We start from the raw sequence: 27,606 nt of genomic DNA, 5'->3' as shown, positions 1-27,606 counted from the left end.
GTGTTCCTCTTAAGCTTACTATTTCTGTAATGTGGGAGCATGCGTTAGAATAATTTCTCCATTGAAAAGCGTTTCGCCTGATTGCCACAGTTCAACTGAGAAAACGAAAGGTGCGTCTCGCTGGGACTGAGAGTAACCGCCAATATATAGTAGAGACCATCAAACTAGAAATGTTTCTTTGAAGCTGCGGTGCGTAGCGGTTTAGTTTTCAGCGGGTTTTTTAATGTGTTTTTTTTTCTTTCCAAGGCAGTATAACCTGACATCACATGAGAACATAGGGTAATTTCTAAATAACGTAACAGCAAATAAGTGTCTCTCCATTCTGTTTGCCTTGATTATTTGCCCGTATTAGGCCAATTTGTCCTCAGACTGAGGAGAATCTCAACGTCCTTTGGAGCTAACTTGTAAATTCCAAGTTCATTTAAGGCTGCCACAGCTGTGGGTTGATTTGAATGAAAGCCGATTCCAGTTCTGGGTTCAGGAGCCGACTGTAGCACGTCCCTCAACAGCAGGGCGGAACCCATGTTTAAGTTCAGTACAATACAGGCCTCCTTGATGCTAGACAAGAAAAAAAATAAAAATACAAATAATCCGGTTCTAAATCCGGGCACGTTTCAAAGAGTAATACAACCCCAGATCCCTCATCCAAGATAACTTTAGGTTTCTTGCTCAGAGAGAAGCTTTGTTTTTTCCTGAAAGATGTTTCGCCCTTCATCCGAGAAGCTGCTTCAGTTCTGACTGAATGGTAGAGAATGGGAGGCTTTATATTCCTTGCAGTCATCTGGTTATTAGTACTCTCTCTGAGAGTCATCAAGTCCACTTGGGAATTTATCTCTGCCCTCAGGGTCACCCGAATAGTGCAAATGGATGTGCAACCTTCTTGGAACGGCTGAAAGGACGGTGTTGCAAACAGGACGTGTGCGGTGTCGTGTCCCTCCCCCTCTGTTGAGAGAGCGTTTCGGTCGCCCCCTTTTTCAAACCATTCTCCACCATTCAGTCAGAACTGAAGAAGCTTCTTGGATGAGAAGCGAAACGCCTCCGAGGAAAAACCAAGAAAGTCCTGTTGCCTTTTTGGGAAGGGGAAAAAAAAGCAGCATCTTTGGGACGAGGACGGCCTGGATGGCTGAGAATCTCCAGATTAACATGGGCTTAATCCCTCTCTCAAAACAACCAAGAAGGAAACTCCGGTCCCCATCGGCAACGTAGAAATAAATAAGCATCGTGCGCCATACTCACTGTTTGAAATAATTCTCCGGCCGCTTGCAGTAATGGGAGAATAACGGGAAAAGATTCCGAGTCATATCAAACTGGAGTTGGGCCGCTCCCCCTTCATTGAAATGATTGGCTAGAATGACCTAAAATAAGATTTGCGTTGCGGATCAAAGGCCAGCCGCGTTTAAAAAAAAAATCAGGACCGCAGTCTCGGCTCAAGTCCCCGCAAGACCCGGGGTCCTTACCTCCTGATAGATGAACAGATCAACTTGCTCGGCCAGCATTTGCCAGAAGATTTTGAACAAGGAGTAGCAGAGCTGCTGCTCTAGCTGAAGGAGCCGGTCTCTCAAGGCCAGGAGCAAAGGGCAGGCAGTGCTGGACAAGGACATCAGCGCCTGTTCGGCCTGGGAAGGCAAGGACAGCCACCTAGGCGAAAGAGACGAAACCTCGCTCAAGTCACAACCCCGTCGCCTGACTTGTTCCCCTGTCAAATGACAAATGTCAGGCATGAAGAATCAGCTCCACACGGGAAGCCGATTTAGGGTCCGTGCCGATAACACAGGAAATCTAGTCGGTCAGCACTAAATTGGCGCTGGGTAAGAGTCAAAACAGAATTTGGGAAGGGCTGGATTAAGACGTTTGTGGGAATGTAAGGATTCCAGGCTGATTCCTCTCTTGACTCCACCCCCTAGGACGGTTCTGCCTCGCCTTCTCCTACAAAAGTGCTTGAACGGTAGATCTCAGAAAGCATCTGCTCAGACCTCAGAGCAACGGCTGGCAACACATTGTCAAAGGGGAGACGTGCTGCCAACCCCCTCCCCATTGTGTGATTTGACTTCTCCAAAGCACCTTGAAGGCAGGACAAGAAGCAACGGATGGAAACTCACCAAGGAGAGAAGCAACCTGGAACTAAGGAGGAATTTCCTGACAGTGAGAAACAATTAATCAGTGGAACAACCTGCCTCCAGGAGTTCTAAATGTTCCAACACTGGAACTTTTTAAGAAGAGACTGGAGAGCCATTTGTCTGAAATGGTACAGGGTATCCTGCCTGAGCAGGGGGTTGGACTAGAGGACCTCCAAGGCCCCTTCCAACTTTATTGTTGTTGCTATTATTATGCCTTTTGCATCCCATCAACCTTATGGGATTTAGGTGACCCGGAGGGCACAGATAAAAACCTCCAAGTGGCTTCCATGACTCTGAGAGAGAGTGCTAATGATCAGACGACTGCAAGGAATATAAATCCTTCCGTCCTCCACCATTCAGTCAGAACCGAAGAAGATTCTTGGATGAGAAGCGAAACGTCTTCCAAGGAAAAACCAAGGAAGTCCAGGTGCCTTTCGAAAGGAAGCACATCAACCTTACGATACCCAACCCTTTGCCCAGCCATTGTACAAGCTCACAGCTGGACCACATAACGGATTCCTTGGGGGCAAAGAGACAAAAGAAGCAGAGAAAGAATCAAAGCCTCACTTTCTTCCTCGTTTTGGTGGCCTTACTGGCTGCGCAACCCTCCCAAGGCGGCAGTGATTCAGTTCTGTGCATTACACTTAAAGTAACATCTGTGTCACTGTTTCCCAGTGGTCAGTAGGGCCCTTTCCCTGTCAAACCTTCTGGAATGCAATGAAGAATGTGGTTTTTCAATGAGGTTTTCCCCCCTCCTGCCTGCAAAGCTACCTATTGAAGCTTTTGATCAGAAGCAAAGTTTCAATTACTAGCACTGATGATGTTCCCTAGTTGGGTAATGAAATGTCTGCAAGGAAACCACCCGGCTGAGAGAGCAGCAAGGACCCCTCAGTCCTTCTCCTCCTCTTCTCCTTCCCCTCCATTCCGCAAATCCCACTCCCTTCTAGCACTGATGATGCTACCTAGTATGGTAATGAAAGGTCTGCAAGGAAAACCACCCAGCTCAAGAGAGCGCCAAGGCTTCCTCCTTTCAACCCCGAGCTACGGATATTCTCTCCTCTCCTCTCCAGTTTTACCTTTCCCTTTTGTAGATCCTGGCCACGTCTTTGACCTCTTTGGAGACGTGGTCGACTTGGCGGCTCAGCATGTCGTGCTTCAGTCGTTCCAGGAGGTTGATCATTTCATCGAACACAGAGCTTTCCAGCGAAGCCAGCTGTCCCAACTGCAGCATGCTCAGCGTGTTGCTTTCGGCACACATTTCCAGCGCAGCCTGCTGCAGCTGTAAAAAAAACTGCGCCGAGAAACAACGTTGGGCAAAGAAGGAGGAAAAAAAAAAGTATCACCACTAGCGTCTCTGGAGATTCTCAGTCGTCCAGGTCCTGGTTATCCCAAAGGTGCTTTTTCAGGAGGCAACTGGACTTCCTTGATTTTTTTTCTTTGAAAATGTTTCGCTTCTCACCCAAGAAGCTTCTTCAGTTCTGACTGGACGACACGAATGGAATGGAAAGAGCTGGACGACTTGAGGAGTCGCCATAGACATTTAGCGATGCACTTTCGGACGAACGCCCCACCGAATGGTGCGGGGAGATGAACGGATTTTCAGGAAACGTTGCAGGCTACAGGAACCGTTTGCGTTTCGGTTTGAGTTGCAGACAACACAGACTCATCCCCAACAGCCTGGGCCTGCCTTCAACAGTGAAGGGACCCAGGGCAGGAAATATCCTGCAGCCAAGAAGGCTCCACACCCATCTGCACTACTCAGGTAACCCAGAAGATACAGATAAACCTCCAGGTGGCCTCAACGACTGTCTAATGCAAATGACCAGCTCTCTGCAAGGAGTATAAATCCTTCCGTTCCCGGCCATCCAGTCAGAGCCGAAGAAGCTTCCTGGATGAGAAATGAAACGTCTTCGAAGATAAAACAAGAAAATCTAGTTATCGCCGCTAGTTTTTTTTTCTTAAGGATCTTAACTTTGGGGTAAAGTGTATGCTTTGGACTCGGGAGCTCTGGCAATTCAGCTTAGTAAAAAGAGCTAATGGCAGGGCATGAAAAACGTCAAGAGAATCACTAACGTTAAGGGAGAGAAAAGCTCTTTGCAGCTGAGGTCCTCCCATCTTTACTAAGCACATGCCAACAGTAGGTGGAGCTACAGCCATTCCACAATCTAAATCAGGGGTGTCAAACTCGCCGCGTCACATGACGTGTCACGACGTATCGTGACTTTTCCCCCCCTCGCCGGAGCTGGGGTGGGCACGGTTCTGCACGTCGCATCCAGCAGGGGAAGAAATGTTTGGGGCCTTGGCGCTCTCTGAACTGGGTGGTTTCGTTGCAGAAGTTTCATTACCAAACTAGATAACATCCTCAGGGCTACACTGATGTGGCACTGATGATGTAACACTGGCAAATAGCACGGATGACGTTACCTGGTTTTGGCAGTGAAACGTCTGCAAGGAAACCAGCCAGCTCAGAGGGCACCCAGGACCCCGCAGTCCTCCTCCTCCTCCATTCCACAAATCCCCCTCCCTCCTAGCACTGATGAGGTTACCTAGTTGTCTAATGAGACGTCTGCAAGGAAACCACCAAGATCAATGAGCACCATGCAGCTCAACCCCCAGCGACTAACGGTTCCGTTCTATCAGCACGTCGCTTCGCCTAAGAGCATTTCGACAACCCGCAAGCGGCTCCCTCAACCACACTGTTACTTACGACATTGTCTGCCCAGTCTGCTAGCACCGTCGCTATGTAGTTGACCGCGTTCAGGATCGCACAGTACCGGAAGGCGAGAGGCGTTCTGGTTTCTTCCTTCATGACCTGAGTGAGTCGTATCCTAAAGTCGTCCACCAGCTCTTTCTGCAATTCGAGGAACTGCAATTTTCGAGCTGCCGTGGGAAGATGCTTGTACCTATCTGGGTTGAAATAGCAAAGCGCTGGTGTTATTTTCACCTTGTAAAAATTCCAAGTTAACCTCCACGCTCGGATGAAAGATCCCTCTTACAGGTTCTCCCCCAAGTTCGCTCTCCGCGATCCTTTTTAACTTAACAGGCAGGGCTCATGAAACAGCTCTTTCTCTTCCGGAAAGATCTGCGTCGCTGGGCTGCTGCACTGGACTTTCTTGAGATGGAATCGACAGGACGCAAGTGGTCCTCGGCTTGCGACCACAACGGGGCCCAACATTTTTGTCGCTAAGCGAGACAGCGGTTAAGTGAGCTTTTGCCCCATTTTTGTGCCCTTTCTTGTCACGGTTTTAAGGGAACCGTTGCCGTTGCGAAGTCGGTAACCCGGTCGTTAAGGTGAATCTGCCTCCCCCATTGGCTTCGCCTGCCAGAAGGTCGCAAAAGGGGATCACATGTAACGGTCATCAATACGTGCCAGTTGCCAAGTGTGTGAATTTTGGATCACACGATCGTGGGGATGCTGCAAAGGTTGCAACTCTGGAAAAATAGTCATGTCACATTTTCCCCCCAGTGAACTGTTGTAAGTCAAGGAATGCCAGCCAGTATCAGAGTTGGGCATTCAGTGCTTTCATTGTAGAACTTTACAGCCTAACAGAGAAGCCCATCTTAACAGAACAAGCATATTAATCTATCAACAGATGGCTTTAGTCTCAAGAGGATCCTAGTTGTTAAGACTCTTGAAATCTGAGGGGTCCTGGGTGCTCTCCGAGCAGGGTGGATTTCTTGCAGATGTTCCATTACCCAAACTAGGTAACATCAGCAGTGTTAGTAGGGAGAGGAGGAGGAGGAGGAGGACGACGACGACGACGACAACGACGACTATGAGGTCAGTACTCTCCAAGCAGGGTGGATTTCTTGCAGATGTTCCATTACCCAAACTAGGTAACATCAGCAGTGTTAGTAGGGAGAGGAGGAGGAGGAGGAGGAGGAGGAGGACGACGACGACGACTATGAGGTCAGTACTCTCCAAGCAGGGTGGATTTCTTGCAGATGTTCCATTACCCAAACTAGGTAACATCAGCAGTGTTAGTAGGGAGAGGAGGAGGAGGAGGAGGAGGAGGAGGAGGAGGACTATGAGGTCAGTACTCTCTGAGCAGGGTGGATTTCTTGCAGTTGTTTCATTACCCAAACTAGGTAACATCATCAGAGCACTGATGATGTTATCTAGCTTGGGTAATGAAACCTCTGCTAGAAAACCACCCAGCTCTGAGAGCACAAAGGACCTCCCCATCCCAAGACTCTCTAGTGACTCACACCTGACCCATCACAAGACCCCATCACAGATCCTCACTTGACACTCACACCTGAAGCCCTTGTACACCGAAGGACACTGACTTTCCTCCCTAAACTCCACTGAAGACGTTACCCAGCCTGGCAATGAAACGTTTGGAAACCAACTCAGAAGCTCGGAGGATGAACCTTCACCCTCATCCTACACCTGAGCGACAGATATTCGCCACTACTAAAAAACCACCAAGCTCAGAGAGCATCAAGGACTCCTCATTTCAACCCTGAGCTACAAAACCAGACAGCAGGATGAGAAACAATGGTTGGAAACTAACCCAAGAGAGAAGCAACCTGGAATTAAGGAGAAACTTCCTAACAGTGAGGACAATCAACCAGTGGAACTGCTTGCCACCAGAAATCATGGGCGCTCCATCACTGGAAGCTTTTAAAAAGAGACTGGACAATCACCTATCTGAGATGGTATAGGTTCTCCTGCTTGAGAGGGCTGGACTAGAAGACCTCCAGGGTCCCTTCCAGCTTCTATTCTATTCTATTCTATTCTATTCTATTCTATTCTATTCTGTTCTGTTCTGTTCTGTTCTGTTCTATTATTCTATTCTATTCTATTCTATTCTATTCTATTCTATTCTATTCTATTCTATTTTCTCCTTTATTGGTACCTCTTGAAATCTATTTCTACTTGACTACTAACGGCAGTTGTATTTTCTCATAAAAGATGCAGTACCATTCCAGAACGAATAAACAACAGAGGCCCAATGCCAAAAGCCCTTTATAATTACCGGTGATCACCAGGAGGAGAGTCATAAAAGTCTCTGCGCAATCTGGGACTTTCATTTCATCCACGTCAGTGATGTCTTTGTACTGGGACACCCAGGCGGCCTCCGATGACAGCATGGCGTCCATCTTTTGAAGAGCAACTGTGAGGAAGACACAACGACAAAGCTAAAGGCTCACTCACAAGTGCAGCCAGGAAGAAAAGGCTGTCAGAAACATGAAGCACCAGCTTTTTTTTTAACACCCCCAAACGCAGTCAGTACGGTGCGTGAGTTTTATACGTGACCGACAGTCCTCGACTTAACGAGCACAACTGAGGCCAAAACGTTTGTTGCTAAGTGAAATATTTCAGTGAATTTTGTCCCGTTTCACGACCTTTCGTGCCGCAGTTAAGTGAGCCTGGCTTCCCCCTTGACTGCCTGTCGGAAGGTCGCAAAAGGAGAATCCCATGACCTTGGGACACTGCGACCGTCAGACATACGAGTCAATCGCCAAGCGTCTGAATTTTGATCACATGAACGTGGGGGATGCCGCAACTGTCCTACGTGGGGGAAACAATTTTTCCCCCCCAGTGCTGTTGTAGCTTTGAACGGTCACTAAATGAATTGCTGTAAGTCAAGGACTACCTGTATTTGATCCCGTCACCGGTTTACATTCAGGGTAGCTATTGCCCGTGGGGGGGAAAGTGGATTGTTTTAATCCAAGGAAATGATTCCATAGCACAGGGGTCCCCAACCCCTGGTTTGTGGAACAGTACCAAGCCACGGCACGCCAGCAACTGGTGTGCACAAACAAGCCCCATCAGCAGGATGCAGGCAGCACACGAAACCACACATTCGCCGGTCCATGGAAAAACTTCACAGAACCAGTGGTCCCTGGTGCCCAAAGGTTTGGGGACCTCTGTCGTAGCATCTTACATTTTCTCTCTACAGTTAGCCATCTCTGGAAGTAGGTTTCTTCTGATAAAATGTGCATGCAGCTGGGGAGGGTGCTGAGGTAGCCATGAACACCATGCAGCTCTCTTTCAAAGAGGAGGATCTCGTCCACCAGGTGGCAGAAGAGGTTGTCGTCGTACAACATGCAAGGGATCTCGGCGTCCAGCTTCTCCAGGATGAGCATGACCAGAGCGCGGGAAAACTCCAACTTAGGAAGAAGCAAAGAGATAAAACATTAAAACCGACGGATAAAAGGACCATGTGGCTCTCGTCAGAGGCAGTCCTCGGCTCACACAGTTCACTGAAGTGACCGTCGAAAGTCACAACAGCACTGAAAAAAAAAAAGGGATTTGCGCTCAGGACCGTTGCAGCATCCCAACGGTCACGTGATCAAAACTTCAGACAAAAATCTTACAAGAAAAACAACCCTGTATATCAAGATAATGATTGAGAAGCTAACCAGCTTATATAATGTGAGATGAACGATGCAATGTTAGCAATGACTCAGCAGGTGTGCGCGCGTCCCTTTAAGAGTCTGAGTAGAAAAGGGAAGGCTTTTTGCTGGAGTCTTTCTGTCTCGTCCGTTTCCTGCGGTAAATGCTGTGTATGGGAGTTTGCTGAACCACCACATGTATGAGTCTTGTTTTTAGTGTGCGTTTGTAAATAGTGTAATATAAACCACCATTTAATACAGACCACTGTTTGCTGTATTTACTCCTGGGTTACCTCAGCGCAATAAGACTGTGCCTTCTCTGACACTGTGGAATAGAGCAAACTAGGAACAAGACTGAAAATAAATTACAGTGGTCCTTGCCTTACGACAGCGCTGGAAAAAAAAGTGACTTATGATCGTTTTTCACGCTTGCGACCGCTGTGACATCCCCATGGTCATGCGATCAAAATTCAAATGCTTTGCCAACTGGTTCATATTTATGACCGTCGCAGCGTCCCGGGGTCATGTGATTGTGACCTTCTGACAAGCGAAGTCAACGGGGGGAAACCAGATTCACTTAACAACCGTGGTACTACCTGAAGAACTGCAGTGATTCACTTACAAGTCGTAAAACGGGGCAAAACTCACTTAATGACTCTCTCGCTTAGCGATATAAATTTGGGGCTCAATTGTGGCGGTAAGCCAAGGAGTGCCTGTAGGACAATGGCTGCCAATCCGTTAAGGAAAGGAGACAGGCTTACCCTTGCATTCACGGAAGTGCCTGTTTTATCCAGGATGGGCTGAACTTTGTCTTCAAGGAATGATACGTGGTTTCCAATCCACACCAATACTTGGGTAAGATACCACTCAGGCTTGGAAAGGAAAAAAAGTCACACAGAATCAGACAAAAACCTGTGCACTGCTCTGTCAAAGGTACAACTGTATCAGCAACATCACGCCCTACCTCAGAGTTGTCCGACTTTAGCAACTTTAAGACCTGTGGACTTCAACTCCCAGAATTCCCCAGCCAGCTATGGTATAGGCCAAGGGTAGGCAACCTCGTCTCTTTTATGACTCGTGGACTTCAACTCCCAGAATTCTGAGCCAGCGTGGCTCAGCTTGGAAACCTCTCCCTTTCCCCTCAGCGTGGCTGACTCAGGAATTCTGGGAGTTGAAGTCCACGAGTCATAAAAGAGACAAGGTTGCCCACCCCTGGCCTAGGCCTAGGCCGCTTTATGACTCGTGGACTTCAAGTCCCAGAATTCCCCAGCCAGCATGATATAGGCCACTGGGGAGCCCAACCTTAGCAGCTTTAAGACCTGTGGACTTCAACTCCCAGAATTCCTCAGCCAGCATGGTCTAGGCCTTGGGAGTCCGACCTTTGCAACTTCCAGAGCTGTGGACTTCAACTCCCAGAATTCCCCAGCCAGCCATGGGTAACCGCCACTCTGCACATTCTTGGTTGGCCCACAGAACCATCAGGGAACAAGTGATCTATTGGCCACACTGAAGCAAGTACACTTCTTGCTGAATGTTAAGGAGATACAGGTAGTCCTCAACTTAACAGCAGTTCATTTAGCGACAGTTTTGAAGTTACGCCGAGGCTGGGAAAAGTGACGTGGCTGTTTTTCACCTTTACAGCTACCGTAGCATCGTCACGGTCCCGTGATCAAAATTCAGACGCTTGGCAGACGACTCGGCTATATGACGGTTGCAGCGTCGGGCGATCCCCTTTGGCCACCGCAGGACCAGCCAAGTCAAAGGGGAAGCCAGCTTCACTTTAATGACCGGGTTACTAACTTAACGGCGGCACCGGCACACGGAACAACTGCGGCAAAAACAAGTTGTAAAATGGGGGCAAAGCCCGCTGAACAACTGTCTCACTTCGCGGCAGAAATTTTAGGCCCACTTGTGGCCGTAAGTTGAGGGCTGTCGGTAAGGAGGACTGCACATTTTCCAACTCAGTTTGGTAAACCTGTGTGACTTTTCAGAGAAAACCGAAGGCCGGTGTTTCGTTCCACTTACCCTCCCGGGCTGCCATCTTTACGCAGTAAGGTTTTAAAAACAAGACCTTTAAGAGGAGGATCTGCCAATCAAGGCCATACCTTGCTCAAGACGTTGGTTTGCCGATTCCCCGTGAAATGGTATTTGAATCTTTTCTGAAGGGGAGCCAGCATGATCTGCATAGGTAATATAACAGGTGGCGTTGACGGCAGGAGGTATTTTTCTGGCAGCTGCTTTGGTTTGATTAATAGTTCATCGCTGAGATTTTTTTTATGTGTTAAGGTACAAGGTGCTAAGAACACACGCGAGGGCTTGCAGAGGTAGGATGGAATCCAAGGGTTGATGAAACAAGCAAAAATGCGTTTCATTTCAACGGGGGGGGGGGGGGAAAACGCCTCTTCCTTTATCCCCCACCGCAATAAAACAAAAATTATATAGTTTTTATTTGCCTGTGAAGAAAAAAGCCTGCTCAGTCCTGAAATTATGGCCTTTGTTGACATGATGGGAGGTGGCGGATCACCAATGTAGGAGCACCCGATGTTTCCAAGCAGTTTAGAAGAAAGACGTTTCGTCGTTTGATTAAACGAAAGGTGTTTCTTTGAATCGACACAGCCGCTTCTAACAACTCGAATTAATAATCTCAGGACAGAAAGAGAAACCTTGGATTCCCCTGACATGGAAGGAGACGGGCAATCCTGGGTGTACCGTAAGACTATCAAGGTACTGGCTAGCTGGAAAGCTGACAGTCCAGGTTTGAGACCCCAGCGCCATGCAGCGGGGTGAGCTCCTGTTCCTCGCTCCAGCTCCTGCCCATCTAGAAGTTCGAAAGCATGGAACTGTGAGTAGATAAATAGGCACCACCTTGGTGGGAAGGTGACAGCGCTCCCACGTGTCTCAGTGTACAGTCATGCAGGCCACATGATCATGGAAGCATCTTCGCACAACTGGACACAACTGGACAGGGAAAACCTTTTATCTTTAAAGGCACTTGCATATATATCTATATCTATCTATGTATGTATGTGTATATGTATATGTGTATGTGTGTATATATATATATATATATGTATGTATATGTATGTGTGTGTGTGTGTATATATGTGTGCAGATGTATTTCTTTCTGCAGGTGCATATGTTTACATGTCTCTGTACCTGCACATGTGTGTAAGGTAAAGGCAAAGGCAAAGGTTCCCCCGCACATGCGTGCTAGTCGTTTCCGACTCTAGGGGCCGGTGTTCATCTCCATTTCAAAGCCAAAGAGCCAGCGCTTGTCCGAGGACGTCTCCGTGGTCATGTGGCCGGCATGACTAGACGCCAAAGGCGCACGGAACGCTGTTACCTTCCCACCGGAGCGGTCCCTATTTTTCTACTTGCATTTTTACGTGCTTTCGAACTGCTAGGTTGGCAGAAACTGGGACGGGTAACAGGCGCTCACTCTGCTAAGCGGCACTCGGGATTCGACCCGCCAAATTGCCGACCATTTGATCGAAAAGCTCAGCGTCCTAAAGGGAAGAGACACAAAGCCTGTTAACTTGCAAACAACATTAACGGGGTGGGGTGGGGCTGCCCCACAATGCTTGGGCTCTTTCTACGAGAATATTCATAGAATATTATTTGCTGCCACTGAAAGCGGAAGAAAAATCTTAACATCTGGATTTTGGGCTGAGATTGGGGATATCCACAACTCTACATTCCATAAAGAGTTATACAATAATTCTGCATTTAACAAATGCTAACCAGATACTTTAAAAAAAAAAGATAACTTAAAAGAGGATACGATGCCTGCAGCTTGAGGAGTTGAGAAAACAGAGTCTCGAAGTTACTGTATATTTCTGTGGCATTCGCCGAGGAGGGAGCCAGGCTCAAAGCTTGGGATTGTGCTGGTCCAATAAAGGGCCAGTGCAGCTGCGTCAGCGTCTCTTCGAAATCACTGAAAAAAAAAGAAAGAAAAAATGACGAGCACGTTGTTATCGCCACGACTCTTGCGATCCAAAGGAAGCCTGAGACAATTGATGGGAGGTTTTCCTACCTGGACAATTTGTCTTTCAGGATCTTGTGCCAGAATTGAACGGTAGATCTTATAAAAGTCAAGAGATGAGAGCAGGAAGACTCTTGAAGCTTGATATCTAATTCGGCCATGGACGCCAAGGCCGTAGCAGCCTCAGGCACGTTGTTGGTCATTAGATACTGCTGGATGTTGTCGCTAGCAAAACGGAAGAGAAAAAAAAAAGTGGACAAATGAGCGGAGGTTATAGAGTGTGTGTGGTATTGCCGGAAGCTAAAATCATCAAACGAAACCAAAATAGAATTCATATTTGTAACTCGGGGTTGATATTTGATATTCTCTGAGCTTGGTGGTTTGCTTGCAGACATTTCACGACCCAACTAGGTAACGTCATCCGTGTTAGCAATGAAACATCTGTGAGAAAACCACCAAGCTCAGAGACTATCAAAGACCCCCTAAAATAAAATAATTACCTGTGCAAAAAATAAATTAATTAGCCAACTAATTCCATACGGAAATAAAAAAAAAGATCACAAAACTTATCTTTACAACTGTGTTAGGAGCCTGAACGCTAGAGGCAAAGAAAGGTTATCACTATAAACTACATCAATAAAGAAATTCAAGCATGTATTCACATACTCATATAAAATGGATAACATATTTTCATGGTTCTGGCCCCCCGCCCCCATATATTACTTTTGAGCTAGAAGCTTACCAATAATACAAAAACACAGATCAGTTTAAAATAAATGTGTTTGCAAACTGTTAAGTCACCAGCTCAAATCATTTAAATTCAAGAAAACCAGAGAGAAAGAAGGATAAAAAAAAGTTTTGCACTCTGCAAAAGAATTCTAAATTCTCTACGATATCCTTTCCCTCTTTTACTATCATTTTAATTCTTATTCTTCCTAAAGCTCGTGGACAGCTGCTTCAGAATCTCTAGTTACTGTTCTTAATATTAACTGAAGTAGAATTTGGGAAGAAATGAGCAATACATTTAAAGTTCCTTTTTTTCCCAGAATTCTGTTCTTAAGATTTACTTACGGTACTTCATTGGCACGGCAAACCAATAAAATTGTAATTTATTCAACCCTTCCGTATACCTGTTCATCTGCAATATAGATTTTGTGCTTTTTCTATTAACATGTACAGGGGAACTTCCAAGTGCGCTACTGTAAAATAAATCATTCTGATCTTTCTCACCATAACCCAGACACCCATCAATGTGTAAAACCCCAACCGTCTTGGGAGACATTATGCGTACTCTTTGGACTGTTATCAAGTTGTTTACTACTCTTTTCATTTGCGACAATGTTTTCTTTGGGTTTCAAAAGTTTGACTGTGCTGTCATTGACAACTGACCCATCATATGTAAATCTCATTTCATAGCATTAAGAAAGGTACATTTCAACTCAAATAGATACGTTTACGATAGCTTTATTTCGATCGGATAATTCTGATTCCTCTGTTAAGAAATGACATCTGCATGTAGGACTCAGAACTCATTGTTTCCATTGTCACTGCACGTTTTTTTTGTTCGTCAGAAAAGTTCATTTCTAACTGTACATTTCCCCTGTTCTCTGCACCTGTTGTGATAACTTATCTGGTAACCATAGTGAATCCCATATGACTAGCTATGTTATGGTTTCAGTCTGTTTAGTGCGCATGTCTAGAAGAAGTTCCCAGAGTTATTATCTGTATTGTTCTTTTTTCACTTTTGCTGTTACTGTCTGTTACGTTAGGATGAAGCTAGCTAGCTCTGTATAATATATATTTAGTTTTTACATTTTTGTAAGTAAAAGGTATTTAGTAAGATTATGCGTCGTGTTTTTCTTGCCTTCCTGCAAGTGTATCATGCATTCTCTGAAGCACGGTCCGTCGCCCTCTACAAAGGTGATTTTTACCTTGACATTTTGGTAGCAGAGAATGGTTTGATTTATGTTTTTGGAGAAGCATGTTTCTGCGGCTGTTATCAGTTAGTTAGTGCTAGTGGGGCAGCGGTGATTAACTGCTGAAACATGTCAGGAAGGAAGCCACGGCTGGAAAGGAGTCTTTCTGTGGGGCAGCTCCCTTTGACTTTAAGAACTCCTATAGCTTCGGCCACACGTCTTGGAGAAGACGCGCCTGCTCCTGTCCACGATGCAAGGTCAGTCACTCCTTTTTCTACTTTTCCAAGCTCCCTGGCAGCTGTTTTTGAAAATGTTCGCACTCCAGGGGCTCAAGATGAATTTCAAAGGCTTGGAGTGAAACTTAAAGTTCAGCCGAAGAAAATTCCTTTTGCTCCTTCAAGCCCCAAGCAAACTATGCGAGATAGGGCTATGCAAGGCTACTGTGAACAAATTGGGTTTTTTGAAAGGCGTTTGCAGCAGGCAAAGAAATATGTGTCAATGGTTCAGCAATATGAAAGGAATTATGAGCATGAACCGGCCATATTGCCACACCCACAAGGAGAAGCCATATTGCCTCCTTCTTCCCCAAAGCTAAAGTCACGCCCATCATTGAGTGTCATGCAAGACGAATGGGAACCGGAGGCTCCTGTGTCACATGATTATGGGCTGTCCCAAAGGACATACAGAGCCACAGTGATGCCTGAAGCAAATGTTATAGCACCATCTACTGGTGAAGCTGCATTAAGACATGAATTGGAGCTCTCACAATTGTCCATGGAGGAGTCTTTGCTCAGAGATACAAGATTTCTGCCGTTATCTGAGGCTCCAGTCCCTGATGGTGCTAGGATTCCTGTTACTATTGCTTCTCCTGTTAATATTGCTTCTATGCAAGCCCCTCTACCTGGCAGAACACAGCCATATTTAACCCACATGCAATTGCCACCGGGTTCTTATATGCGAAGGCCAGTGTCATCTGCAGGTTATGCTACTGCACCAGCCCCAGCACCAGCGCCTCCTGCTGGCCAGGGTGGAATAGCAGCTCAAAGACAGTCACAGCCAGCACCGAGACTACCGGCAGCTTCAATGCAACTGCCGCATGTCCAGGCACAGACGCCACTGGTGCCCCCTGCAGGTTATGGTCGGATTGCACAACCTGCACAGCCAGTACCTCAATTGTATTTTCCTCATCAAACACCTTCCATTGTACCACTGGCTGGTGATTCAAAATTAAAGAAGTCAGGACAGAATTACAGGGCATGGGTCAGTGAGGTTGGACTTTTGTTACGCAGAGAAGGTACTCACATGATGGTGTTTAATCCTCCTGCCCAGCCATGGACTCCTGACATATGGGACTTGGATAATAGAGCATGCACAACATTATTGATGTCAATGGACATTGAATTGCAGCTCACGTTTTCACAAGATGCAACTGCCCAACAAATTTGGACTCAGTTAGAGGCATGTTATCGGCCTACATCAATTGAGTCTACATGTTTACTTTTGTCTGAGTTCCATGGTTCCAGATTAAAATCTGGTGAACATATTGGAGCACATTTGACTAAAATGAAAGGTATGAGAAAAGAACTGGGTGAAAAAGGCTATCCTATTGATGATTTTCAAATGATCAGCATTATCATCAATTCTTTGAATCATGAGTGGAAAGATGCTATTTCCAAGATTAATCAAGTGCCTATTGCTCAACGCACAGTGGATCATGTATGCAGAATTTTAGCTGAAGAAGAGGCACTTATGCAAGCTGCGCCACATTTAAGGGAACCACCTGCATCAAGAGCTTCAGCAAGGCGTGCCTTCCGTGGAAGGACCTACGTTCCAAGGATGCCAAGATGCTACATCTGCAATCGTGTGGGACATGCCACCCGGGATTGTCCCCAACGAGTTCCAGCGCCCGTCACATACCAGCCCAGAGGAACAGATTCCAGAGGAGGCAGAGGTAGAGGCGGACGACAAGGTCGTGGTCGTGGTTCCAGGCGTGATCCACAAGCTCCACTTGCCACATTGGTTGTGACCAACGATCCACAGCCTCAACCAGAGTACGACAGACGACTTCTTTGGACTTTGGACAGCGGAGCAGCATTACATGTAACCTACAGAAAAGAGCTTTACACTGAGATGCACGAGCCTGAACCTGAACTTCGTGAACTTTACTCTTTTTCCAATCATCCTGTTCAGGTCATGGGAAAAGGAACTGTCTATATTGAAGAGCTTGATGCTCTCATTCCAAATGTTTACTATGTTCCGTCTGCCAGTAGTAATTTGCTTAGTCAGAGTCATTTGTCTAGGTTTTCTCATTTTCAGGTCCACCATCTTGAAAAAGCAAGTTATATAGTCAAAGACGGAGATATTGTTGCTGAAACCATGTTGATTGGTGGTGTTTATTACTTAAAACCAAAGCCTAAGCAGCAAGAGCAGGCAAGTATACACGTTCCAAAGAGCACAGGCCCAGAGAGAGACGTCCCAGAGAGAGATCCTGTTGCTACTCCAAAGGTTCCTAAAGATAATAAAAATACAAAAAAGACACAGGTTGCTCACAGCAAGCCTGGGGTTCCTAATAAAAATGCTAAAGTTGAGAATGCACTAACAGGTAAACCTTTGCATTCCAGGTGTATCCATAGGTGGCACAGAAGATTGGGTCATGCCAGTTTCCGTGTCCTGAAGAAGATGCCAGAGTTCGCAAGAGGTTTGGATCTAAAGGGGTGTAAGGTGTTTTTGGACTGTGCTGTCTGCAAGAAAGCCAAATCCAAGGCAGCAGCAATTCCAAAACGCGCTACACGCCTGTCAACACGCATTTTTGATTTGGTACACACTGACATAGTTGGTCCTTTTGCACCAACACTTGGTGGTAAAAGATATTTCTTGACAATCGTTGATAATTATTCTAGATATGGATATGTATATCCTATGAAAGAAAAATCTGAGACCTTTCAGATCTTTAAAGACTTTGCTAGTCTTGTCTATACCCAATTCGAGGTCAACATTGCCAGAATCCAGAGTGATCGCGGTGCTGAATTCATGTCTCAGCGTTTCCAGGACTGGATGCGTGAGAATGGGATAGTACATCAGACATCTGCTCCTTATACTCCAGCTGAAAATGGGGTGGCAGAACGCAGAAATGGGGTTTTGCAAACCATGATGCGTTGCCTCCTTGAAGATGCTAACCTCAGTCTTCCATACTGGGGTGAAGCTATCAAATATGCTAACCATATCGTCAACCGTACTTGGAGTAGTGTGATAAATCAGACCCCTTATTTCATGTTGTATGGACACAAGCCTGATCTCTCACATCTCCATATTTTTGGTTCCTATGCTATGGTGAATATTCCTTTAGCCCAAAGAAAGAAAGGGGGTCCTGCAGCAAAAAGGATGAGATTTATGGGCATTGATGATAATTCAAAATGGAGCAAATACATTGACTCTCATCATGTTATTGTGGTTTCACAATCTGCTACTTTTGAGGAAGATGCGGACTGGTCCAGGATTCATTCTAACGATCCTGGAGTTTATTTTCCAAGAGATGATGTTGCTGATGCCACGCAACCTGATCAAGATGCACAGGAGAATGTTCCTTCCACGAGTTCTTCTCAACCTACTGTTCCGTCTTCGCAAGCCGCTGATGTTGCTGCTGGCGACGATGAAGACGAGGACGACATGGAAGAAGAATGGACGGTTGGCCCGAGACGTTCCAAGAGGTCCACAAAGGGAATTCCTCCAAAACGGTATTCGTGGCAAGTAACAAAAACACCTGTACCTTTGATTTGTAATGTTACACTTCCACCTGAGAAGTTCACACAGATCAAACATCTTCCTGAATCAGAACAGGATAAATGGTTTGAGGCAATGCAGGCTGAAATGGACAGTCTAAAGAAACTTCAAGTGTTTACGCCTGCGAGCCCTCCAGCAAACAAGAAAGTTATTGGTACTCGATGGGTCTACAGGATCAAAAAGAAGCCGAATGGTGAGTCGTTGTACAAGGCCAGACTCGTAGCCCAGGGTTTTGCTCAACGTTATCCTGAGGACTATACAAATACATACTCACCCACAGTGCGGACTGAAAGTGTGAAAATTGCTTTAGCCACTGCAACTATCCTTGGCCTAGAGGTTTTTCAGTTCGATGTTGAAACGGCTTATCTTCACGCTGATCTTGATGAAGACATCTACGTCAAAGGTCCTCCAGGTTTCAGACAGCAAGAAGGGGATACCTGGTTTCTACACAAAAGTCTTTATGGTCTGAAACAGTCTGGTTTAATGTGGTACTTATGTCTTTCTGACAAACTAAATTCAATGGGCTTTATTAAGTCCGAAACAGATGAATGCGTGTTTACCAAAAGATCCGGTAATAGGTATGAGATAATTCTTGTTTATGTCGATGACATTGTTTATATTGGTCCAAATAAGCAGATGAGTGAGGTTTTTGCTAAAGCTTTACAAAAGTTTTTCACGTTGAAGTGTTTAGGGTGTATTAACACTTATTTAGGTGTTCAAATTGCCAAAACTCAGAAGGGGTTTAGTCTCACACAAGAAGAGAAGATTGAACAACTGTTACATCACTGTAACATGGAGGACGCTAAGCCTGTGAGTATACCCATGCAAACTGACTTTCACATTTTGGCACATGAACCAAGTCCTGAGTTCGAAGATCAAACACTATATCGCTCAGTCATTGGGTCGCTGCTGTATATTAGTAGTTGGACTAGACCCGACATTGCACTTAGTGTTAATCTTTTATCACGACACGTAGGCAAGGCAAAACAGTTTCATTGGACATGTGTTAAAAAGTTATTGAGGTATCTAAAACACACCAAAGACATGAAGTTGTTGTTGGAACCCACACATACTGACTATGCAGAGTTATGTTGTTTTGCAGATTCAGATTGGGCAAGTGATAAGAAGTCACGGAAAAGTACATCAGGTTACATGATGTTCTTAAATGGATGTCCTGTTTACTGGCATGTGCGTAAACAGAATTTTGTTTCTTGTTCCTCTACAGAAGCTGAGTATGCTTGTGTGTCTGATGCATGCAATTCTTTAACCTGGTTTGATGCTTTGGTCACAGATATCTGGACACATCCGATTCGACCGATCACAGTAATGGAGGATAATGAATCTGTGGTTTATATTTCTGAAACACGTTTTACAGGTTCAAGGTCCAGACACATTGACATCCGATATCAAAACATAAGGCAACTGGTTAAACAAGGTTTTGTGACGTTACAGTATGTGCCTACACGTGATCAAATTGCTGACATGCTGAACAAACCACTTCCTACAGCCCAGCATGAGTATCTGCGTGAGAAGATGTGCCTTACCTGAGTCTTCACTTTGCTGACGAAAGAAGGGGAATGTCACTGCACGTTTTTTTTGTTCGTCAGAAAAGTTCATTTCTAACTGTACATTTCCCCTGTTCTCTGCACCTGTTGTGATAACTTATCTGGTAACCATAGTGAATCCCATATGACTAGCTATGTTATGGTTTCAGTCTGTTTAGTGCGCATGTCTAGAAGAAGTTCCCAGAGTTATTATCTGTATTGTTCTTTTTTCACTTTTGCTGTTACTGTCTGTTACGTTAGGATGAAGCTAGCTAGCTCTGTATAATATATATTTAGTTTTTACATTTTTGTAAGTAAAAGGTATTTAGTAAGATTATGCGTCGTGTTTTTCTTGCCTTCCTGCAAGTGTATCATGCATTCTCTGAAGCACGGTCCGTCGCCCTCTACAAAGGTGATTTTTACCTTGACATCCATCTGGGGTTCTGAACTCAGAAGTCCCTTAAAAAAGAAAATCTACCAAACAGGGTTTGGGGAAGACAAAGGAAGCTGCATTAAAAATAATAAAATAATAATAATAATAATAATAATAATAATAATAATAATAATAATGCATGCCTCTTTATATAAATATTCCATGGCTTTAAGCCAGGGGTCCCCAACCTGTCGGCCGCAGGACAAGCTGGCCAGTGTATGCGTGTGCACACACCCTCTCAGTTGCGTTAGCACTGTGGCCGTGGGGCGCAAAAACAGGATGCCGTGCCATGGGGCACAAAAATAGGCCGCCGCTGCACCTCAGGGTGCAACAACAGGCCAGCACTGAGCCTCGGGGTGCAAAAACGGGGTGTCGCCATATAATGGGGTGCAAAAACGGCCACCGCCACGCTGCAAGGCGCAAAAATGGCCACCGCCGCACCACGGGGCGCAGAAAAGGGCGCTGTGCCATGCAAGAAAAGGGCAGGGCTAGTATCGTGCAGGCGCTAGTCCCGCCCCGTTTGCGGCACGCCCGTGCTCGTGGCCCCGTCCGCACACCCACGCACACATGTCAAATGCTTCCTCCTCCTTTTCCCCCCGGTCCGCCAACTGACAAAGGTCGGTGACCTCTGCTTTCAGCCTTCCGTTTGCACCGAAATGATGCGAAACGACTCGAAACGTCCTTTACCTTAATTCTTCTACTCGTGAAATCTGCTTTAAATAAGCCAGGTGCCTTTCGACTTCTTTTATCTGACTGATCAAGGCGCCAAATTCCTCCATCCAAGGGCTGGCGGTCAGCAGGTGGCTATTCACCGAATCGTACAAAATCCTCTCGCTCTCCAGAAGCTCATAGAAAGATCTCTTCGAATCTTCTGCATTCTGCAGCGCCTTCTGGATCCTTTTGGGGACTTCCGACGAAACGGTGAGAACCTGTTATCGTGGCGAGAGCAGCAAGCAGTTACCCAGGCAACCTTCGGCCTACGACAACACCCGAGCCCAAACTTTTTGTTGCCGAGACATTTAAGCCAGTGTTGCCTCACTTTATGACCTTTCAGGCCACGGTTGTTAAATGAATCCCTGCAGCTGTTACTAAACGAACCACTGTTAAGTCGAGGACTATCTGTGCTTCCTGTTATCGTGTCCATTAAGCAACCAAAAACGTTAAAATGGCAACAGAAAGCTACTCTGAAGAGAGAGAGAAAAAAACAACTCGTTCAAAATGGTCTGAATTAAAAAATAAGTAAGAATTACTTCCATACGTGACCCGACAATCAACTCCAATGTTATTTATTGCATCCAATGTGATAGATGGAATATTGTTGAATGTGCCAAATATATCCCTATATACCAGGGGTCTTCAAACTTGGCAACTTGAAGACTTTGTGGACTTCAAGTCCCAGAATTCCTCAGCCAGCCCTCAAGTCCACAAAGTCTTCAAGTTGCCAAGTTTGAAGACCCTTGCTATAAAAAGACCAATGTAGGTTAATTTAAAAAGAGCCTTGGTGGAGCAGTGAGCTAATGCCTCCTTAAGTAACACCAGCTGCCTGCAATTAGTGCAGGTTCGAGTCCCACCAGGCTCCAGGTTGACTCAGCCTTCCATCCTTCCGAGGTAGGTAAAATGAGGACCCAGATTGTTGGGGGCAATTAAGCTGACTTTGTAATAATGCCGCTTGGGGTGTGTGTGAAAGCCCTAACAAGCAGGCATATACATAGAATGAAGGCTACTGCTAAGCACATTGATTTGTGCTTCTTAGATTGTAAGCCGCCCTGAGTCTTCGGAGAAGGGCGGGATATAAATGGAATAATAATAATAAAAAAAAACCAGCCTTCCCACTTTTAAATAGTTAGAATCATAAAAGGGGGCCCTGAGCCTGGATTCCCCCTACGGACAGTCCTCGAATTATAACCTCAGTTTAGTCCCGTTGCTAAGCCAGGCGATTTAAGTGAATTTGGCCCCATTTCACGACCTTTCTTGCCACAGTTTTTAAGCGAATCCTTGCAGTGAAGGGAACCGGGCTCATTGACTTTTGTCTGTCAGAAGCCGGCTGGGAAGGTTACACGTAGTGATCACACGACCACAGGCTAAGTGCAGCTGGGTTTTGATCAAGTGACCCTAGGTTATGCTGCGAGGGTCACCAGTGTGAAAAACTGCTCGTAAGTCACCTTTTTCCCGCGCCGTTGTTAAATTCAGCCCCTTAAAAAAAAGACGGTTGCGGATCAAGGACTACGTGCGTGAAATATTATTTGCAACACGTGAACAAATGCCAAGCCTTGGAGAAGGCTACCCGAGACTTCATTTAGAGTCAAAAAATAGTTGGGAGCCGAACGGGTGGGCACTTCAACACACCTTCCCTCCCAAAATGGAACTCACCTGTTCTTCTAACCTCGTCTGGTTTTTGGACAACTGCTCAATCAGCTCGCCAAGTTTGCTTAGTGAGTCGTAGTCCGTTCCAACGTTCCTTTCTACAAACTCGGACACGTAGAACGGGATGTCACAGGTCTCTGGGTCTTTGGGAATCCTTTTGTTTCCACTAGTCAGGTTTTCCACCTCCGCATGACCTGCGGTGCTAATTTAACAAATCGATTATTAACTTCCTAGCCCAAGCAGTTGTGACGTGTTTTTTGTTTTTGCAAACACCGAACACACTTGTAAAAGGCAGGGTTAAAGAGCTCGGTAAAAGTATTAAAACACCCACAAAACAAAAGCGAACTTGATCAAATATGGCAATGCATGACAAGCAATCTCCATACACACTAAAGGGTCTTTTTTAAAAAAAAAAATGGGAAGTTATCATCCTCACAGTAAACAATTCCAGAATTATCTTCTGTATTGAAAACTCACTCTGCTTGGAATATTGAATACAGAATAAGAGTTGGAAGAGATTTTGGAGGTCTTCCTAGTCCAGGGGTAGGCAACCTCGGCTCTTTTATGACTCATGGACTTCAACTCCCAGAATTCCTGAGCCAGCCAAGCTGGCTCAGGAATTCTGGGTGTTGAAGTCCATGAGTCATAAAAAAGCCGAGGTTGCCTACCCCTGTCCTAGTCCAACCCCCTGAAGCAGGAAACCCTACATCATTCAGGACAAAGGGGCTGTCTAGTCCAGGGGTGGGCAACCTTGGCTCTTTTATGACTCGTGGACTTCAACTCCCAGAATTCCTGAGCCAGCCATGCTGAGGGGAAAGGGAGAGGTTTCCAAGCTGAGCCATGCTGGCTGAGGAATTCTGGGCGTTGAAGTCCACGAGTCATCAAAGAGCCATGGTTGCCTACCCCTGGTCTAGTCTCTTCTCAACCTCCAGCGATGGAGCACCCATAACCTCTGGAGGCAAGTCGTCCCACTGGTTAACTGTTCTCCCTGTTAGGAAACTCCTCCTTTGCTCCAGGTTGCTTCTCTCCTTGGTTAGTTTCCATCCGTTGCTTCTCGTCTTGCCCTCGGGTGCTTTGCAGAGTTAGGTCCACATCCTCCTCTGTCCCATTTCAAAAACTGCCTATTTCAGTGGGATAAATGGGCTCGTTTCCTAGTAAGGAAAGAATAGTGTCCTCCCGCTAAGTTAAAAAACAAAGAGGAATGTTCACTGAGCGACTGGTGGGACCGGGTTTGCCCAGCGTGATGCCCACTCTGCTGATGAAAAGGCACCGATTAAACTTGGTGTCTAAACCAGAGTATTTGCTTAGCACTGCCAGGAGGGAAGAACTATCTGGCTGTAGACGGTTCCTTGTGTATCGGTTTTTACACAGGGGTGCACTCGTGGCATTTTTTCCGCAGCTCTTGGTTGGCTGCATCGTTAGAATTCCTCTTCCATCAGGATGCCACCAGTGACTTTGCTAGGATTCTTTTCTGTGGGAACTCACCGGCACGTGTCAGCTTCTGCTGGATGTTCTGCTTCTTCCCCTTCCTCCTCCTCTTCTCTGCTGGGTTTCTGCTGAGAAAGGAGCACATATTTGTCCATTTGGATTGCACAAGTTTCTGACCGCGCTAGCTTTCCAGAACAACTAAAGTAGCTTTGTTCTTCTCAAGCAAAACCTCGAAATGTGCTTGATCGCCGCCCAGAATCACAAACAGAATAGCTAATCGTTGTGAATGGGGAGCACGGTGGCCGAGGTGGTTAGGACACTGGGCTGACGATCGGCGGGCTCCTGTTTGATGAGACCTGGTTGCTACTGTGCAGTGGGGTGACCTTCCGCCACCCGGTCCAGTTCCTGCCAACCCAGAAGTTCAAAAGCGGGCGACTGTGAGTAGACAGAAACATACAGCTCGGACAGGCAGCTTAAGAGGGACAGAAAAGGAATCCCTAACAGGGCATCCCAGGGGAAACGGCGATGTCACTGTCTGATCCTCTCACTTATGGAAATGTTTCGGTAGGAACATGTCAATTGCATGACTTGACAGTTTTGGAAACCCCTACTAAGTCACTTTTTTCAGGGCCCTATAGCCTCGAACAGTCACTGAACGAATGGTTGTAAGCCAAGGACCTGTAGTTCGGTCTTCAGTTAAACAAAGAACTGTTGTAACTGGGGGGGGGGGAATTGTCCATCTTTTTTAAAAATAAAAAAACTATGCCCGTTATGTTTTCCAGCTGTCTTTTACTTATCATGTCAAAGTAAAGCGACCAGCTTTTAAAGCATTCTACAATAAAGTGGCATCCTTTACTCTAAAAACAAGGTTAAAAGCATAATAATATATTCAATAATATTAGGAAGACTGCATTCTATGAGATACGTGGAAATCGGCACGTCATAAAGTGAAGAAAAGCAGACGAAAACGATGCGTGTAAACATAAAAAAACAGAGAATCTTCCTGTCCTTTCGTATCCTACTCTTTCTGTCCAACGTTTAAAAGATCCAGTCGCTGTAAATATGTGAATATTCTCTATCTTAGCACACTGGATCCAACCTGCGCTATTTTTTTTATTCTCCAGAATCTCTTATTTATCGGATGTATCTTTAAACGCCTGTCACTCAAGGTAATCAATGCACGGCAGACTTAAAACAAGGTGTCCTGAACACCAGTATCGCAAAAACACACACAGGAAATTCAACTCTCAGAAGTTATCAGCATATTGGAATTAATTTAAGTGGAGTTTTCCAGTTACTTTCTAACAGCTAACACAGAGAAAAACTAGAAGGAACACACAACAACAACAACAACAACAACTTACCTCAGTAGACACCAATGATGCATCACTTGTAATCCCTGATTGTGCCATTTCCAATTTAGCAACTGGTTTTAGGTTTTGGATGATTTTTTTTTAAAAAAGCTTAGTAATATTACTGCAGTGTCTAATATTAAATGTCACGCACGACAGACGGTTTTGGATATAATCAGAAAGCCGATGCAAGATTTAAAGCAAGCCTGTAAGCAAATGTCTGTGTTTATATCTCTGCTTATTCAGTCTGTTAGGATCGTAGTGCTGGCTTCACTCGATAAAGATGAGCGTGGAATGGATAGGATTAACCGAAGCGAAGGAATATAACCATCAGAACATATAATGGCACCTTGGAATTACTGCCTGGCTCCTGCAGTTGCTTTCCCAATGTTTTAATTTGTATAGTGTGTCTTGTCCAAAATAGCCATGAAGGAGAACTGCTAGCCACATAACAACTGAAGTCTCTAATCCAAATGTTCCTGTTTCTTTTCTCCTCTCGTGCATTCTCATTTTCCCCTGGGTTTTCCAACAGTGCATAATTCTTCCACTCGTCTTAAAGAGTCATGTTCCTTAACAAGTCTTTGCTTTCATCTAGGGGGGAAAAAAAAGCCCATAGTTGTCCATAAATATTAAGACACCAGTGTTCTCTCTCAGATGTTATTTATTGCCAAACGGTTCTATTTAGGCAAAAATACGTCTAAAAGAACCCATTACAACGTATGAAAATAACCATGTGGGATTTTTTTTTGGTGCAATTATATACCCTCCAGGCAGCGTTCAACTGCACGAATGACAAATGAAAGCACAATCTGAGATAAATTAGGAGGACTATATGAATGGGATGCAGAGACAACTGAATCTCAACAATAGGAAATGCTGCAATTATGTATTAATGTGTGCTTACGGTAGCAATGTTGAAATCCACACTGTTATCTCTTAACACATTTAGAATATTTCACAGGCAATCTATTAAGGTAAAAATCTAAGATCTAGGCTTCTGCTGGCAGCTGCTAAAGGTTCTAGAGCAGCATTGTTCAACCTAGCTTTTTCAAACAGCAGATCTAAACTCGGGTGTAACTGACACACATTAAACTGGCAATAACCTCCACGATCTCTGCAGGAACACAGTGTGCCATTTTTTATTTTTATTTTAATCCTATTTATATCCCGCCCTTCTCCGAAGACTCAGGGCGGCTTACAATCTAAGCACAAATCAAATGTGCTTAGCAATTTAAATTAAAAACAGCCTGTTTTGAAAAAAATCAGCTCCCTTTGGTCTGACCTGCTGAATTAAAGCTTCTTCTATATGTTTGGCAGATTGACTCCGATTAACCACCCAGGATGGGTTTCTTACAACACAAAACCAGAAATAAGGGTGATTTCATAATCTTTAGAGGACATATATTTTAAAGTGTAGTTTTATTACAAATGAAGGTAAGTTTAATTATATTATAGCTTTATATTAGATTAGGGTTAGGCAAATAAACAAGCTATTATTGTAATTTCTTTGTTACCTTCTGGGAGCAGTCAGTATCCGAAGCAGAATGACTAAATTCTATAATAGCATTATACCATATAGCATCAACCTTGTTAACTCTTAAGACTCCTTTTTCTGCTATGTATTCTAAATGGACTGATATATACATAAACATACATACATATGTATGTATATTTATGTATGTGTATATACACACACATATATATGTAGAATATATGCATATGTACGTGTATGCATAAATATGTATATGTATGTAGAGCATATGTATATATACGTGTATGTGTATATATATTATATATATACACACATATATGTACATATGCATATATACATATACATACATATATACATATACATATATTTATATATGAAACAGCAGGCATCAGAATTTCATTTTTTAATGCGTGCCAGTGTGTTCACAGAAAAAAGTGATAATAAAGTTTACCTTATCTTAATAGGGGTTCAGAATATACCATATTTACTTTTTTACTTGCCAATACATAATTGCACCCGTTTCTCCCTGTCCATCCTGATTGTCACTGTTGTCTTTTATTCCCCTTTTCATAACTTCACGTTGCAGGTCACTGACGGAACGCCTAATTAAATGCAAAATAACGGCCGGGCCTGGCAATCCCATGTAGGAGCCCTTAAGGAGAGGGCCGAGCGCCCTTGGAAGCGAACTGCTGGGTGGAGGCGTCGAGACGTCCACAGAACTCGCCTAGTGCCTTCTTTCCGGGGAGAAGGGAACGGGAAACGAGGGAAGGGTCGTCTGAACGCAAACCCGAACGCCGCCACTCACCTCCACTTCCGCGTGTCGGCGGAAGCCACGCCCCCTCCCTCTTCTCCT

At 45.1% G+C, this 27,606-nt stretch overlaps 1 protein-coding gene across 2 annotated transcripts; it reads right to left on the bottom strand.

Moving 5' to 3' along the window:
• Positions 1–200: 200 nt before the first annotated feature.
• Positions 201–27,606, bottom strand: RINT1 (RAD50 interactor 1). 2 transcript variants are annotated; one of them, XM_083366214.1, is made up of 16 exons: positions 27,559–27,606; positions 25,274–25,852; positions 23,967–24,037; positions 22,488–22,683; positions 20,805–21,046; positions 12,496–12,669; positions 12,244–12,396; positions 10,568–10,724; positions 9,224–9,334; positions 8,012–8,237; positions 7,100–7,237; positions 4,825–5,024; positions 3,194–3,408; positions 1,458–1,638; positions 1,237–1,355; positions 201–558 (listed from the first exon to the last, which is right to left on the bottom strand). In XM_083366214.1, exons 2-16 carry the CDS (start codon positions 25,319–25,321, stop codon positions 336–338), a joined length of 2,454 nt encoding a protein of 817 aa, XP_083222340.1. In that variant the 5' UTR covers positions 25,322–25,852; positions 27,559–27,606; the 3' UTR covers positions 201–335. The 2 variants fall into 2 exon arrangements, with proteins under 2 accessions (XP_083222340.1, XP_083222341.1); XM_083366215.1 differs by having other exon boundaries at positions 23,967–24,034.

Source organism: Vipera ursinii (genome assembly GCF_947247035.1).
Source record: "Vipera ursinii genome assembly, chromosome: 6".
Taxonomy (NCBI): Eukaryota; Metazoa; Chordata; class Lepidosauria; order Squamata; family Viperidae; genus Vipera; species Vipera ursinii.
Note: the sequence above shows the minus strand (reverse complement) of the source record. Positions and strands in the feature narration are given on the sequence as shown.

Excerpts from the sequence above, each read along its gene's own strand:
- RINT1 (XM_083366214.1), bottom strand. The coding sequence starts at position 25,321 with ATGGCACAATCAGGGATTACAAGTGATGCATCATTGGTGTCTACTGAG. Across the intron at positions 7,238-8,011 it reads GCTAACTGTAGAGAGAAAAT|TTGCTCTTCAAAAGATGGAC; the intron begins GTAAGATGCTAC and ends TCTTCCTCACAG. Across the intron at positions 3,409-4,824 it reads CAGACTGGGCAGACAATGTC|TTTTTTTTACAGCTGCAGCA; the intron begins GTAAGTAACAGT and ends TTCTCGGCGCAG.